Source organism: Mastomys coucha, unplaced genomic scaffold (assembly GCF_008632895.1).
Source record: "Mastomys coucha isolate ucsf_1 unplaced genomic scaffold, UCSF_Mcou_1 pScaffold5, whole genome shotgun sequence".
Classification (NCBI taxonomy): Eukaryota; Metazoa; Chordata; class Mammalia; order Rodentia; family Muridae; genus Mastomys; species Mastomys coucha.
The window spans coordinates 115,833,984-115,849,643 of record NW_022196911.1 but is presented as its reverse complement, the minus strand read 5'-3'; the positions used below and the strand labels follow the sequence as shown (position 1 = coordinate 115,849,643).

At 50.5% G+C, this 15,660-nt stretch overlaps 2 protein-coding genes across 3 annotated transcripts in view; one reads left to right on the top strand and one right to left on the bottom strand.

The window, feature by feature from the left end:
* The first annotated feature begins 1,986 nt into the window (after nt 1-1,986).
* Nucleotides 1,987-10,368, top strand: Eif4a3 (eukaryotic translation initiation factor 4A3). Its single transcript, XM_031351617.1, has 10 exons — nt 1,987-2,255; nt 4,342-4,414; nt 6,621-6,687; nt 7,192-7,254; nt 8,016-8,148; nt 8,291-8,371; nt 8,891-9,171; nt 9,635-9,858; nt 9,938-10,065; nt 10,157-10,368. The coding sequence occupies exons 1-10, from the start codon at nt 2,087-2,089 to the stop codon at nt 10,171-10,173; spliced, it is 1,236 nt and encodes a 411-aa protein (XP_031207477.1). The 5' UTR covers nt 1,987-2,086; the 3' UTR covers nt 10,174-10,368.
* A 2,698-nt stretch (nt 10,369-13,066) lies between these two features.
* The window catches only part of Gaa (glucosidase alpha, acid), a 15,947-nt gene continuing 13,353 nt past the window's right edge, over nt 13,067-15,660 (bottom strand). For both annotated transcript variants that reach the window (XM_031351616.1, XM_031351615.1), the window contains exons 16-20: nt 15,125-15,266; nt 14,626-14,778; nt 14,211-14,375; nt 13,878-14,030; nt 13,067-13,524 (exon numbers count right to left, since the gene is read on the bottom strand). In XM_031351616.1, coding sequence (XP_031207476.1) covers nt 13,465-13,524; nt 13,878-14,030; nt 14,211-14,375; nt 14,626-14,778; nt 15,125-15,266 — 673 coding nt within the window. In that variant the 3' untranslated portion in view covers nt 13,067-13,464. The remainder of the gene's footprint in view (nt 13,525-13,877; nt 14,031-14,210; nt 14,376-14,625; nt 14,779-15,124; nt 15,267-15,660) is intronic.

Genomic DNA, 15,660 nt, shown 5'->3' with positions numbered 1-15,660 from the left:
AAAAAAAAAAGCGGAAAAAAAATCAAATTAATCTGTTAGCTTAAGCACAGAATTGTAGATTGTCAAATAGGGCTGCCAGTTGTATGCCTGCACGCCTGTGGGCCACATGCATACAGGTAGTTTTGGAGGTCAGATGAAGGCATCAGGTCCCCTGGAACTGGTTGAGTTTTGTGAAAGCAGTGCTGGAACCGAATCTGCATCCCCTGCATGAGCTGCAAGTGGGCTTAACCACTGAGCCGTCTCTCCAGCCCTTACTGTAGTTTGTTTTTACAAAGATGATGTCTTCACCTAGGCCATTCTGGCCTCAAACTCTGGGTACTCCTGCCTCCACCACCCAGGTGCTGGGGTCACGGGGAATATACCACCACCTTAGTCTAGACTGTTGCTTTTAAGTGGATACTTGCATAAAATACAATGTAAACAAGGTGAACAGATACCTGTAACAAGGCAAGTGACAAAGGCTTACTGTTCATAGCTGACTAGAGCACAGCTGCTTAGTACTGAAACAAAGAAAATCAGGGTCTTCAAATCACTTGGGTACTCTAAGACATTACAGCAAGCTGGGAAGATGGCTCGCGGTTAAGGGATGACCCGATCGAGTTGGATCCTGGAATCCACATAAAGGTAGGAGGAAAAGAACGCTCTACACATTTGCCCCCTGACCTCTGCATCTGCTCTGTGGCATGGGCCTGCCCCCTCACATAGACCATGTGAACACACACAAATGGAGGCAGACACAATAAACAAAGGTATGTGAGCAAAGTGGCCCAATAGGAACACAGTGAAGCCTTTTTCAGTTGTTACATCTGATGAAGTAAAAGAAACAGTGAGATTAAGCAGCATTTTAAACAGTATCCCCAAACTATAATTAGACTCATTTCGACGGGCAGTATGAAATGGAGACTTTACATTCTTTTCTTAGGAGGTCATTCAAATCCACGTGTACTTTACAGTACAGATTGCAAGCAACCCTTAAAGTCAGGCTTGCCAAACAGCATGAGCACGTGGATAAATCCTCCTGGAGAAGGCAAGAGAACTTGAACTCAGAAGGGTGGCTAGCTCTACGACACCAGAGTGAGAGCTGAGCTCTCCAGAGAAGGTGGTAATAACTTGTTTTAACATGGGCATACTGCAACCCACAACTTCTCCACGAAAAGATAATCTGGTTATAGCGAAACCTATCTACACAAAATGAGTTGTTTTTTTTAATAGTAGCTTTTAATGATTTATTTATGTGTGTGTGTTTGTGTACACATCACGAGTGGGGACCCCACAGAGGCCAGAAGTACTGGATCGCCTGGAGCTGGGGAGACCGGCGGTCGTGAGTCCCACGGGCTAAATGCTGGAACGTAAAGAAGGTTTCCTGGAAGAGGAGGAACAACAGCTCTTAACAGTTTAGTCATCTTTCCTCAAAAGCAGATAAAAAGAAAAAGGCCAAATGCATATGAATGCTTGCTAGAACTCGGAATACGGCTCGAAATCACAGAGGTCCCGGGATCCACCCTCAGAAACAGAGTAACTGGGGTCACCACGCCGGGTCAGAGGCTCAGACGGACTCTCGGATGCGGTGGCAGCTTAGGCGGCCCCTGCTCCCCCCAGGCAAAACACCTATCCCCTTCCGTCCCCACCGAGTCCCCCAGACACCACTCGGGGAGAGCAGCCGACCTCTCCGGCTGCGCGCTGAGGTTGCCATGGCAACGCAACCCGTGGCGAAGGAGCGCGGAGCCCACAGGGCCGGGCCGCCTTCCCTTGCCCTGTACCCCTCAGGGACACCCTGGCGTCCCTCCCAGCGTCCGTCCCTCTTGCTCCTCCCAGAGACCCACATCCCTATCCCAAGCCGGCTTGCAGACACCCAAAGAGGCAAGAGGACCCGGAGGCTCGGACGCGCAGCTGCGCAAGCCCAGCGCCTCCCTGACTCCCGCGGAGCACGGAATATCGCGAGACTTGGAGCGCTGTGCCTCCCGCCCCTCCTGACGCTCTTCCGGGGCGCTCTAGTGCATCACTTCCTCCCGACCGGGCCGGCGGCGCGAGCCTCCAATCCGGTTCCCGCCGCCGCTCGCAGTTGTCTTTTAGTGGGGTCGGGATCATGGCGGCCACGGCCACGATGGCGACGTCCGGCTCGGCGCGGAAGCGGCTGCTCAAAGAGGAGGACATGACCAAAGTGGAGTTCGAGACAAGCGAGGAGGTGGATGTGACCCCCACGTTCGACACCATGGGCCTGCGGGAGGACCTGCTGCGCGGCATCTACGCCTACGGTGGGGCGCGGGCCTCGATGCGGGGGAGGTCGGGGACGGGCCGGGTCAGGCCGGGCGGGGACGTGGGACGGACGTGGGACGTGCGACTCCGCCCAGAGCTCGCGGCCCGGTCCCCCGGCTCCAGTCGCTCGCACAGCGGATCACCATGTGTGTGTCCCTGTGCGGTGCCCCGAAGCTTTGATGGGGAAGTCGGGACTCCGAGTCTGGTGGGTTCGCGCCTTACGGAGTTTAAAGCTTACCGGGGAAGCGGGAAATACGAAGCAGAAGTGCTTCAAGCGGTGGGGATTGGGAAAACGAGAGAAGGAGCAACTGGATAGAGAAGATAGACTGGTGGGGGACAGTTAAAAGGGCCGAAAGAGAGCTTCCAGAGACGTTCAGAATCAGCAGGGAACAGAGGACAGCTGGGCCTGGCTTCTTGAAGCCATTGCCCGACGTGGGCCAGGAACAGAAGAAAAAACCCCCTTGTCATGTTTTAAAGGTGCGTGTAAAGAATTTGAGATTCAATCCTAAATACCGCGGGAAGAGCCACTGCAAGGGCTCGAAGCAAAATTTATAGGATCAGGCTTACAATTTGAAAGTCTGTTTTGGTGTCTGGATTTGGAGTTAGAAGAGGAGGCGGGGTGATGGCCAGATCATAGAAGAGATGTTGATGTTGTCCTTGTGGTGGAGCTAAAAGGATCTGGTGGCAGCAGATGGAGTGTATTCCTGGCTTTCCTGAGTGAATGGTGGTCGGTGTGTGTTTAAGAGCATTTAAGGGAGGCCAAATGAGCTTTGTCTTTTTGTTTCTGGTTTGTTTTTGTTTGTTTTTGTTTTTGAGGCAGGCTTTCTCTTTGTAGCCCTGGCCATCCTGGAACTCTTTGCAGACCAGACTGGCCTCAAACTCAGAGAGATTCCCTGCCTCTGCCTCCCAGATGGTGGGATTAAAAGTGTGCCACGCCAGCCGTCAGGAGGGGCGGGAGGGCCAGCCAGGTGGTGGCGGCGCACGCCTTTGATCCCAGCACTTGGGAGGCAGAGGCAGGCAGATTTCTGAGTTCAAGTCCAGCCTGGTCTACAGAGTGAGTTCCAGGACAGCCAGGGCTACACAGAGAAACCCTGTCTCGAAAAACAAACAAACAAAAGTGTGCCACGCCAAACCTGGATTTTTTTGTTACCGTTGTTTTGAGGCAAGGTCTCTACCTAGCCCTAGCTGTCCTGGAGCTCACTAGACCAGGAAGATTGGTCCTTCCCACTTTAAATGATGCTCAGTTTGGATTTTCGTTAATTCCAGATGTAGCCAAGAGTAGCATTAGTCCTGTGTTGAGCTGGGAAGTGGTACTAGCTACATCTTAAAAGGGTGTAAAGATGAACAACAAGCCAGGCTCACCCAGCCTGGTCTACAAAGTGAGTCCAAGATAGCCAGGACTATGTTACTTAGAGAAACCCTATCTTGAACCCTCCCCCCAAAAAGAACAAAACAAAACAAAGCAATCAAACCAATGATATTTTTTTTTGTATAAATTATGTCTGCTTATTTGGAAAGTACTTGTGTTTTTGTTATTGTTTGTTTTGATTTGAGACAAGGTCTCTCTACATAGTTCTGGCTGGCCTGGAATTCACAGAGATCTCACAGTCTCTCGTGCTGGGATTAAAGGGGTGCACAACTTCGTCCTGTCTTTCATCCTGTTCTCATTGCTGGTAGTGATGGCCCAGCAGGTGGGATGGTAGGTACCTAGATGATGGGGCGGCATGCAGGCAAGCACAGGGCATCTCACCTCACGCCTGTGCAGGTTCAGTACTCTGGAGACACACACGACACGGGTTTGAGCTCTTGCTAGCAGGAAGGGGCAGCAGCTGCAGTGCTTCTGGGTTTGTGATTTTGTTCATAGAGTGCATTTCATGTGGCTTAGGCTGACCTTGAACTCCTGGTGCTCCTGCCTATACCTTCCAAGTGTTGATGTAGTAGACTTCACAGATAATCTCATAGGCTGGTCTGTAGAGATGTGCTCAGCCCTGCCTGAGTTCCCTGGGATTGTCAGTAAGAAACAGTGCGTGTTCCCTGGGTAGGTCATAGTCCTGGAAGTTAAGTTTTTCCTCTTTGTATTTATAGGTTTTGAAAAACCTTCAGCCATCCAGCAGCGTGCTATCAAGCAAATAATTAAAGGGAGAGATGTCATTGCACAGTAAGTTGTGGGTGCTGTTTGTTTCGCTTGTGTATTTGGGGGCGTTGCTGGTATTCTGGACCATACCAAGGTCACTGTACACACTACGCAAGCACTCTTCTACTGATGCATACTCCACGTCCTGAGTGCAGATGTATGGATTCGTGTAAGATACTTTTTCATTAGCTTTCTTTCCTTTTCCTTTGAGGCGGGGGCTCTCTGTAACTCTGGCTGTCACTCCGTAGCTGAGGCTGGCCTCAAACTCAGAATTCTGGCTGCTACTTAAAGGTAGCATGCTAGGTACTGAGCCCAGGGCCTTCTCCACTACTGAACTGTACTCCAAACCATGATTTGCCCAATTTTTTTTTTTTTAATTTTATTTTTTAAAGATTTTTATTTATTATTACATCTAAGTACACTGTAGCTGTCTTCAGACACACCAGAAGAGGGCATAAGATCACATTGTGGATGCTTGTGAGCCACCATGTGGATACTGGGACTTGAACTCAGGACCTTCTGAAGAGCAGTCAGTGTTCTCCCCACCCCCCTCTATTTTTTGGTTTTTTTGAGACAGGGTTTCTCTGTGTAGCCCTGGCTGTCCTGGAACTCACTCTGTAGACCAGGCTGACCTCAGAAATCTGCCTGCCTCTGCCTACCAAGTGCTGGGATTAAAGGCGTGCGGCACCGCCGCCCAGTAATAGTCAGTGCTCTTAACCATTGAGCCATCTCTCCAGCCCTTTTATTTTTATTTATTTACTTATTTGTTTGTTTTTTTCGAGACAGGGATTCTTTGTATAGTCTTGGCTGTCCTGGCACTTACTCTGTAGACCAGGCTGGCCTCAAACTCAGAAATCCAGCTGATTCTGCCTCCCAAGTACTGGGATTAAAGGCGTGTGCCACCGCCGCCTGGCTATTTCTCAATTTTTAAACAACCAGTTATCCTTTTAAGTCATACTGCAGAATTGTAGGAGCCGGTGCATTGAAGGGAGAGGTCCCTTTCTGCCTTCTCCTGGAAGTCCTTGATGTTACAGATTCTTAGTTCTGGTATTCCTGGTGCAGAAGCCACACATCCATCCATTCTTTCTGCAGTAGTTTGTGTCTCTGGAGGCTGCAGAGATCGCTTGCTCTGTTCCCAAGTTCAGTTTTTGGTACCCACACTGAGTGACTTACTGCTGCCTAGAACTGTAGCCTCAGGGGTCCAGCATCTTCTTCTGGGCTTTGGAAGCAGTCTCACAAGTGGTGTTCAGTCACACAGATGCATAAAGAAAATAAAAGTTAAAAATAAAATGTGGGGCTGGAGAGATGGCTCAGCGGTTAAGAGCACTGACTGCTCTTCCAAAGGTCCTGAGTTCAAATCCCAGCAACCACATGGTGGCTTACAACCATCTGTAATGAGATCTGATGCCCTCTCCTGGTGTGTCTGAAGACAGTTACAGTGTACTTATATACATAAAATGAATAAATCGTTTAATAAAATAAAATGTGACCTCGTACTTTGGTCTCACACCTTTGCAGTTAAGGTGTTTGGGTGAGTGAGAGTGATGCTTGGGGGGTGTCTGTGCCCTCGTGCTCAGATAACTGCTGCTGGTTCTAAGCCCGCACCACACCAGCCTATTTTAGCTCCCAGATGATGACGCAGAAACCTGGTGTCTTTTAACACTGCAAGCCTAAGCTGGGTAGGTCCTGAGATAGACCCCCCTGGCTGGGCTGCTAACATCCAGACAAATGTCCTGTTACTTGACAGACATCTGGACTTGCCTTGGCTCGATCTTGTCCATGTCTCTCCTTATGGTTTCTTTACATGGTTTTTCTACACCTTCTCCTTGTGGTCCCCTCCCTCCCCCCCTCCCTTTTTCTGGTCACTGGGAATCTCTGACTGGGGTTCTCTTCTGTCCAGCTAAAAGGTGAGCTCTTTCCTAAGCCAGTCAGGAGGTGATGGAAAGTTTAAAAACACTGAGACAGATGGTGCTTCATAAAAATAACAGTTACAAAGTCTGGCCCGTACTCAACTCTGTGCCTGTGCAGAGTCCAGCGTTTGACTCCAGAGCATCTAATACAGTTCACAAACCCATTCTCCAGCAGTGAGGAGTAAGGGCACCTGGAAAGAAGCTGCGCCATGTGTCTCCATCAGGCCTTCGTCCAGGTGCATTGCTGGGCTGAGGTCACTAGAACAGGGGCAGTCAGATGCCCTTCCTCTGATAACTACTGCTCTTGTATTTTTAAACAGGTCTCAGTCTGGCACAGGCAAGACGGCCACCTTCAGTATCTCAGTGCTTCAGTGCTTGGATATCCAGGTGATTTGCTCTTTGATGACAGTGCTGTGTGTACAGAGTGCAGGTTTTACATGGGGCGTGGTTGCATAACTTTAATCCCAGCAGATAGGCTCTCTGAGCTTGAGTCCAGCCTGATATTCACAGCAAGTTCCAGGCCAGCCAAGGGTTCATAGTGAGGCCAGGAAATTCTGACCTGCAGGAGAACCCTGACTGTGTCATGCTCTTGCCTTCCGATTTAATGTCTCCTTAGGCTGGTTAGGAAAGAGCAGTAAGCTAACCCAAGCTGGTGCTTACAGTAGGTCCCAGTGCTTGTTAGCAGGCCCTGTGAGTGAGACTGAAGATTGATAGGCTCGGGGCAGGGGGCTGGACTTGGACAGATACCAGGTTCCCTCTCATGCAGAATATAGATTTTTTTTTTCAAAGCACTGTTTGGGAAGAGACGAGAGGGTAGGTGGCCTTGGAAATGTCACAGGGAAACCCGTTCGTTCTATATAGTCTCATGACGTCTCTCTCATTATTCACCAGGTTCGAGAAACCCAAGCTTTGATACTGGCTCCAACAAGAGAGTTAGCAGTGCAGATTCAGAAGGTGAGACATGATGGCATGTCAAGCTGGGTGTCACCCAGTGGCAGAGTGTCCCTGCATGTGGGAGGCCCATATTCAATCCCTGTAGTGCAAAAACAGAGATGGCCACTGTGTTTGCAAGTGTCCAGTGTATGGCTTATTCGAGCAGGTGGATGGTTTCTGTTTTCCTGGGTGTCTGATACAGTAGAGTGCGTGAAGGTGCTTGCAGCTCACACAGAATCTGACTCCCAGAGTCCATGTAAAGGTGGAGGGAGACCACCGACCCCATTGTCCTCCCATCTATGCTTTCTTTCTTCCTTTTTGTTTTTCACAACACCGGAAGATGGAACCTGGAGCTCTGTGCCTGCACAGCAACCTACAATTCCTTCTGTGTCATATGACTCTGCTGGTTTTTCTCTAGTTTCTGCTCTTTTGGAGTATTCATGATCTTAGACGTGGTTTGGAGATGAAGCCCAGTTATAGTTAGCTCTGCTGTAATACACAAGACCCTGAATTCCTTCCTCACATTGATGGGGGAAGACAGTTTTCCTCACAGGAAAACAAAATTCATTATTTTAATCAAATAATGATTTTTTTTTTATCTTGGAGGGATATGGATTGGGATGTTAATTTGATATGATTATGACACTGGTAAGCACCCAAACTCAAAATGAATTTCCTTTGGCAGAGGAAAGAGCTTGAGTTTTAATGGGTGAGTGAGTGGTAGGTGGCGTCTCCCGTTAGCGCAGAGGTGACACTTGACATGGAAACCTGTTTTGCTTCAGGGTTTGCTTGCTCTGGGGGATTACATGAACGTGCAGTGCCACGCCTGCATTGGGGGCACCAACGTCGGGGAGGACATCCGGAAGCTGGACTATGGGCAGCACGTGGTGGCGGGCACGCCGGGCCGTGTCTTTGGTGAGTGCCGCTGTTGTTGAGAACTGGGCTATGGGTGGTATTTATGCCAGTTGAGTTGTATACACCATGTGATCGGGACCAGTGGGAGGGGCCAGCTCTTACCTTAGAGCAACTGATGATTCCTTCAAAATCTAATCACCAGATATGATCCGCCGTAGAAGTTTAAGGACCCGGGCTATCAAGATGTTGGTTTTGGATGAGGCTGATGAAATGCTGAACAAAGGTGAGGTGACCAGAATTTTCTCCTAATTCTGTCAGGTGCTCATGTGACAGTCCTTTGTGCGGAAACAGTGCCTTGTGAGTTTTGAACCTGAAACTTTTATTGTAATGTTTTCTTTTTTTTTTTTTTAATTTATTTATTATATCTAAGTACACTGTAGCTGTCTTCAGACACACCAGAGGGCGTCAGATCTCATTATAGGTGGTTGTGAGCCACCATGTGGGTGCTGGGATTTGAAATCAGGACCTCTGGAAGAGCAGTCAGTGCTCTTAACAGCTGAGCTATCTCACCAGCTCCTATTGTAATGTTTTCATGGTTAAGGTCCATGGGACCAATCCCAGCTGGGGTGACAGTTTATTATTGTCTGCTTTGGCACTACACACTGCCTGGGTCAAGGTTGCTCTGGGGGATTCACGTGCACACCTGTGAACTTGCTCTGACCACTGACTTCCTCTGAAGACCTGGCAGTGTGGCTCTCAAGTGATGACCTTCAAGCCAACGGTAAGCTCACATCTATTGCAGGTTTCAAGGAGCAGATCTATGATGTGTACAGGTACTTGCCACCAGCCACACAGGTCGTTCTCATCAGCGCCACACTGCCTCATGAGATCCTGGAGATGACCAACAAGTTCATGACCGACCCCATCCGCATCCTGGTGAAGCGTGATGAATTGACTCTGGAAGGCATCAAACAGTTCTTTGTGGCGGTGGAAAGAGAGGAATGGAAGTTCGATACTCTGTGTGATCTGTACGACACGCTGACCATCACCCAGGCTGTTATCTTCTGTAACACCAAGAGAAAGGTGTGCCATCTTGCTCTATAGCCATCTTGGGAAACCGCAGACTAGGTGTCTTGTCAAAGGCAGGCAGGGTGTGGCTTGGGCTCAGGGTTCCTGTGTTAATTCAACTCTAGATGGTGTGTTAGACAGAAATGCTGAGATTCAGCAGTGGGAGAACTACTGGGGCAGCTGAGCAGGAAGGTCACAGGAGACCTGTGTCCAGGACGGACGGGAGATGCTTGCTGACACTGGTTTTCTGTAGTGTATTTGATGTCTTTGGCTTAAGCTGGGCCCAGGTCCAGTAGGCTGAAGTGATGGCCTGTGAGCAGAGTCTGTGAGAGTGTTCCTTTAAAGAATTCTTAGGCATGCCTATCCCGGCAGTTGGTGAGTGAGAGTTTTGCTGCATCTCTGTAAATGTCTGCTGTTGGGAGCTGCCATTGTACATGTATCTGGTTGGGTAAATGAGCATATCTCTCCTGATCTGTAGGTTGACTGGCTGACAGAGAAAATGAGAGAAGCCAATTTCACTGTGTCGTCCATGCATGGAGACATGCCCCAGAAAGAGCGAGAGTCTATTATGAAAGAGTTCCGGTCAGGTGCCAGCCGGGTGCTCATCTCCACAGATGTCTGGGCCCGGGGCCTGGATGTCCCTCAGGTGTCCCTCATCATTAACTACGACCTGCCCAACAACAGAGAACTGTACATTCACAGGTGTGTACCTCCTTTCTTTGCTCAAGACTCTTGACCTGCATCTGTCTGACTCTTTACTAACATATGTTTTAATCAAAAGAATCGGGAGATCAGGTCGATATGGACGTAAAGGTGTGGCCATCAATTTTGTGAAGAATGATGACATCCGCATCCTCAGGGACATCGAGCAGTACTACTCCACCCAGATAGACGAGATGCCCATGAATGGCAAGTTGTTGACTCGCTGGTGGCTTTGGGGGGGAACTCCCTTTAGGGTTAGGAGGTGACGTACTAACAGTGTATCTTTCTTTTCCCTCAGTGGCTGACCTAATCTGAAGCTGGTGCTGGTACACCAAGGGCCTGTTTGGAGCTCTTTGGAAATGGCAGCTTCTGTTTAATGGGGTTTATATGAACTGTCTTCTCGTAATGAGCCCCTCAGGAAGACCCTCAGCCTCTGCCATCTTTTCTAATGCACGTGTAAATAATCCAATGCTTAAGCCTTTTACATTAAACGTGAAATTTTTCCCGTGAGTTTGCCTGCAGATTCTTGTGGTGTCACCAGCTTTCTATTTCTTTCCCTAACTCCACATGTGCAGAGTCCAGCTTGAGACATTTGAAATAAGAGCCCAGCAGCAAAATCTGTAGTAGAAGTCAGAAGACAATGGTGACTGGGTTTGGCAACAGTATAAGATGATGGGAAGGGAGCTGGACTTTTGGGTTAAATGTCTTCAGAAAACACAACATCACAAAGTGAAGCACAAGCTGGGAGACTACTAGGGAGGTGGGTCCTGTAGAGTTTGAGTTACCTGGTGAACTGGACCCTGTGATGGGACTCAGCCAAGGCTTGGGGATGGAGAGGTCACATCCTGTGAGGATCAGGAGCCTTGGCTGCACCTACTCAGGGAACAAGGTACCAGGTAATGACAGGGTGAGGAGACAGAGCAAGACCTGGAGGAGGAGCCTTGGAGCCTTGAAGATGAGGGTTGACCTCACTCAGCTGGAGCTGATTCTGCCGACCGTCTGTGAGCAGGACAGACAGCACCCTGACTTCAGCCAAGTTTGCTCTGGACCCATAGAACTTGGCAGGGTTCATCTGTGTGTTATATGAAGCCACAAAAGCTGTGGTAATGAGTTGTGCCAGTAATAGGAAATTAGCATTGTATAAGGGTAACACTACGCGGCTCAAAAGATTGGATGCTTGCTGAAGGAGACGGATGGCATGTGAGCCTGGCGAGAGCTGCTTGCTGCTGGGCAGTGCTGTATCCACTGTTGCTAACATCAGACTGTTCTGAACGCTGCCTGGAATGTGGGCTAACTTATCCCATGAGTACTGGGTTGATAGCGCTGATCTGGCTGGCCAGCCATGTGTCCCCTTACTCTCACCATTTCATGTGCAGCCTCTCCTGAACCTACATGTGAGTGCGGAGGAGAAGGGAAGGGGAACTGCCCTGCTGGGATCTTCCCACAAGTTCCCAGTGCTGCCAGGACAGCAAAAGACACATTCTTCCCATAAAGTTACGTATCACCCTCTGGGTTCGATCACAGCATGAACTGGAATAGTGTCAGACTTACCAGACCCATAATAGACCATGAAAAATAAAAACCCCAACTGTAAACATGGTGTATCCCTGTACTGCAACTGTTGAGAAGATTCGAGCAAGCAGCTCACCCCACAAGGCACCAGTGACAGACAGCCACGCCCCTACTCTGGCTTAATGAAGCAGTGCGTTTATTGGGGTTACTGAGGGAAAATAGACTTGCAGGAAGCTGTGTTACAGGAATCCACCCCAGAGTACATGAAACCTGTACCCCTGGGCTCTAAGGACTGAAAAATAGCTCAGCCAGTTGTAGTCTCCTGTTCCTGCTGTGTGACGGGGTAGACCCTATAAACCTTGTTTTTAGAGAGCTTCTGGAACCTCAGTGAGCCTCCCTCTAGGAAGAGTGTTAGAATGAAAAGATGGGAGACTGGGACAGTCGAGGACGGTCCTACCAGTGGATGAGCAGATGCTGACTAACAGGTGAACTGTCATTCTAGAAGGTGAAAACTGATCAAAAAAGACTGGTTTCTCTGATAGGTTTAAAATGGCTGTTTTTTCTTCCTGTCCCAAGCTTGATCTGACCCTTTGTAACCAGGGAAAGCGGGCACTGACACTAAGTCATGCAACATCTGGGAGGAGACAGGACTGTGCAAAGGCCTCTTGCTGCCTTCCCCCATACAGGGCAGGTACCACTGTCGTAGGCTTTGGACATCTCCAGATGCAGTGCTAAAGTGACTGCGGACATCCTCGTGTCTCACAGTGATATGCAGCGTGGACCACTATGGGAACAGACCTTGGGCCTCGGCCAATGGGACTAGCCCCTCGCCTCACCTCTACCCTATTTTTTCCAGGAAAGCTCCCCATCCAGGTCTGAGCACATGTTAAGTGGAATCAGCCCTGTAACAGCCCGAGGTATGCTGATCCACGGCTCCATCAGACCACTTGACCACTTGGTGTGGCTGGCGGGGTGCCAGGGGCAAGCATGTCTGGGGCCACTTGGTATGCAAGAGCTACTGCTTGGGAGGCATCAGTTCTTCTTGTTCCATCCCTTCGGTTCTCTTGGGGTATGTGGGGAGCCAGCCTGTGCCTGTCTGGCCCTCCATGTGGTGGAGGAAAATGGGATCTACCCAAGTGTCTCTGCTTTCTAGTACCCTGAGGCAGGGAGGATGGGTGAGGCAGAATTTAATAATTACTCTCCTGTCTGATCACTGGAGCCAAATGCCCAAAAGGCTCCCAGTAGGCACAGTGACCCAGCTAAGAGAAGAGACTCTTGTCAACAGTGATCCAGTCAGATGAGTGGCCCCAGAGTCCCCATGCCTTTGTTTCTTGGTTTCCTGGAGATCACAGGGGTGGGTTAGCTGCTGATTCTCTCAGCCCATCAACTCTGGTGACAAATTTGGCATCTGACAGACATAAAACAACTTTCTTTTCTCTGGACTTGCCAGGACAGATTTCTGCCTGGGCCTAAGGGCTCAGGCCCTACTCCAGAAGTCCCATCCCAGGCTTTGCTCTCGGTGCCCTGCCATGTAACCTCCACCAATACTTCCCTGCCACGACATTCACTTGCTAACTCAGAGGTAGGGAGTGCTAGAACAAGGGACAAGCAAACCTGAGGTGACATGGGGACCTGTGGGTGCTCAGAGATGTGACATGAAGGTGATATAAAGACATGAGGCAATGCGATCGATAACTGCTTTCCAAACAAAACTTTTTTTATTAAAAGTAAGTACACTTCACAGTATGTTTCTCAAGTCCTGGGAACCTGGTAACGGCACCAGCTCTGACTCTGTAGGTTGCAGCTGCAGTGGCTGCGACGGCCTGGTGTTGGTGCAAACATGATGTCCCCACTCCGAGCTCCACATTCTCTAGTGCGGAGGCAAGGGACAGACAGCTGGGGTGGGGCAGGTGAGGCAAGCCTCACTCTTCTCCTAACACAGAGCCTCAGGGGCACATGCAGCAACACGATGGGAAAAGCTCAAAGATGTGTCAGGAGAGTGGGACGCAGGCAGGTCCTGGCAGGAGCCACCAGCCAGAGCCAGCTCAAGCTCCCATTGCCTCCCTGGAGGCCTCTGTAAACGGGGTTAGTCTCCTAGGACCAACTGATTTGAAACAGCTCTCCCATCAGCAGTGAGACAGGGATGGCCAGGCTCTGGAAGGTGGAAATAAGCTTCGATGACAAATGGTTCCCTCCCCGAGCCAGGCCCCAGATTCTCTGGAGACAGGAAGATGTCTACCGGGCCATCCCTCCCCATGCTAGAGGGACCAGTACCCCAGAATCGGCATGATTCCATAGGGAACAAGGTCCTGTTTAGCAGCTCATAGCCTCCACCATTGCTGCCGTATCACAGGGTAGATTGGCAAGGTTTGAGGTCCCACTTGGCCCACTCTACTCTGTGAGGTCCAAGTGCCCTGCCTCCCTCCCGGGAGCACGTCTGACTTGGCTGCACCGTAGCACCCTCTTCGTTCCTGCCCGATCCCCAACCCCCAGCCTGCCCCTCTTACCTTGTTGTCAGGGCTGTAGGTGAAATTGGAGACAGCGATGCCGTTGGAAAGGACCTGGGTAGGAGCTGTGGTCACTCCCAAGACTGTCACCTCTCTCAGCTGTAGCTCAGCCCCCTCCTTGGTCACGTGCACTAACTTGTTTGCAATGGTATTCTGGTAATGTCAAGAGGGAAAAAAGTGTCATTGGACTGTGAAAGTGAGCCTGCCAGGATAGACTCAGTAAAAGCGGCACAGGTGGCCTCTGTGTAGACACAGGGAAATGCTGGCCACTGGGGTGGAGCCAGCCCCACCCCATGTCTCTACCCACCAGCCTGGTCGGGGCCCAGGACTCACGTTCTTGGCTGAGAAGGTGACCAGTGTGTAGGCCCCGCGCTCCAGAACCGCAAGGCTCTCCCCATCGTCCCAGTACAGCTCCCCACTAGCCTCACCACTTGCTGTTAATGCCACAGCCAGAGCCATGGGCTGCTTTCGGGACTCCGTGGTTGTGAGGCTGGGACCCTGGGAAGAGGGTGGGGCACATGTCATACCTCTGACCCTGGACACTTTCAGGACAAGTAGGATGACTACCTTGGCCTGGTGCTGTGTAGACCCAAGTTTGTTCTTTTCGGTGTCTCCCTGACTGCCAGGGGTGTATACTGACAGTTCCAGTGAGGGAAAGCAGACTGCGCCTTGGGCCAGCTCCCTGCCCTGGCCCCCCAAAGCCCATCCCAGTCCTTACTGAAGCCCTGGAGCTGCTGGGTCTGTGTACCTGCAGTGGTATGATGTACCCCTCCCTCAGGTGCACGTTGATGGTATCCAGTGGGGCTTCCAGTGTCAGCCACTGCCCCTTGCTGTGGACAGCAGATCTGAAGGATGAGGCTGATGATGGAGAAGGGAGGCTGCCGAGGGTATCCACTGGCACCTGGAGGAAGGAGTCACTTCAGAAGGGTCCTATGTAGCACCCAAGCTACCATGTTGGAACTCAGACCCATGTTGTCCTGTCCCCCAAGGCTTTGTGTAGTGGTCTATGCATGCTCTTGACACAAGCTGGCTGTGACCTCAGAGATGGACTTGGTGTTGGCCTGAGCAGGGAATGTCTGGCTCAGCTCAACCTCAATGGCTGTCAGGCCCTGGAAGCTACCTACTCTAGACTTAATTTCTTCCTCTAGAAGTGGGGGCTACAGCAAAGAACTGATATGTAAGAGGATCACAGGCGGATATGTATGAATCTTCGTCTTCGCCTTTGTATGAGGGACCTTGGGACTCACCATCTGCAGGTTGTACCACATGCCCTTGGGGAAGTAGCCGGTCACTTCAGTTTTCCCAGGATCAAGCACAGGTGTGATGAGCAGGGCTGGCCCCCACAAGAGCTGGCGGTCCACAGCCCAGGTGCCGGGATCCTCAGGGAACCTTCACAGGAGAGACAGGAGTGAGGGCCTGGTGACTGGGGCTCTGGCATCAGCTGTTCAGTTGCAGGGAGTCAGGAAATCCAGGTCTGTGAGAAACCCCAGGAACCAGAGGATCCGCAATACTTGTGCTGGAGCATAGCACACTCTTGCTTTGCTAACTCTCCAGGTTCAGGCAGGAAGCACTGGGGAGCCACTGGCTTTGCTCACTGTTTCCTGAATCTCAAAATGGCAATGCCATCCATCCAATCAGAAGTTTGTAAAATGCAGAAAAGAAAGCATCAATGACCAGGAAACATTCCCCAAAAATCTTACTGACCGACAGCCACTCTGAACACCTGGCAGACCCCAGCTGTCCTCTCATGGCAGCCCCCTGAACACCTGGCAGACCCCAGCTG

Coding starts and splice junctions, on each gene's coding strand:
- Eif4a3 (XM_031351617.1), top strand. CDS start 2,087: ATGGCGGCCACGGCCACGATGGCGACGTCCGGCTCGGCGCGGAAGCGG. Junction 2,256..4,341: donor GCGCGGCATCTACGCCTACG/GTGGGGCGCGGG, acceptor TTGTATTTATAG/GTTTTGAAAAACCTTCAGCC. Junction 6,688..7,191: donor TTCAGTGCTTGGATATCCAG/GTGATTTGCTCT, acceptor ATTATTCACCAG/GTTCGAGAAACCCAAGCTTT.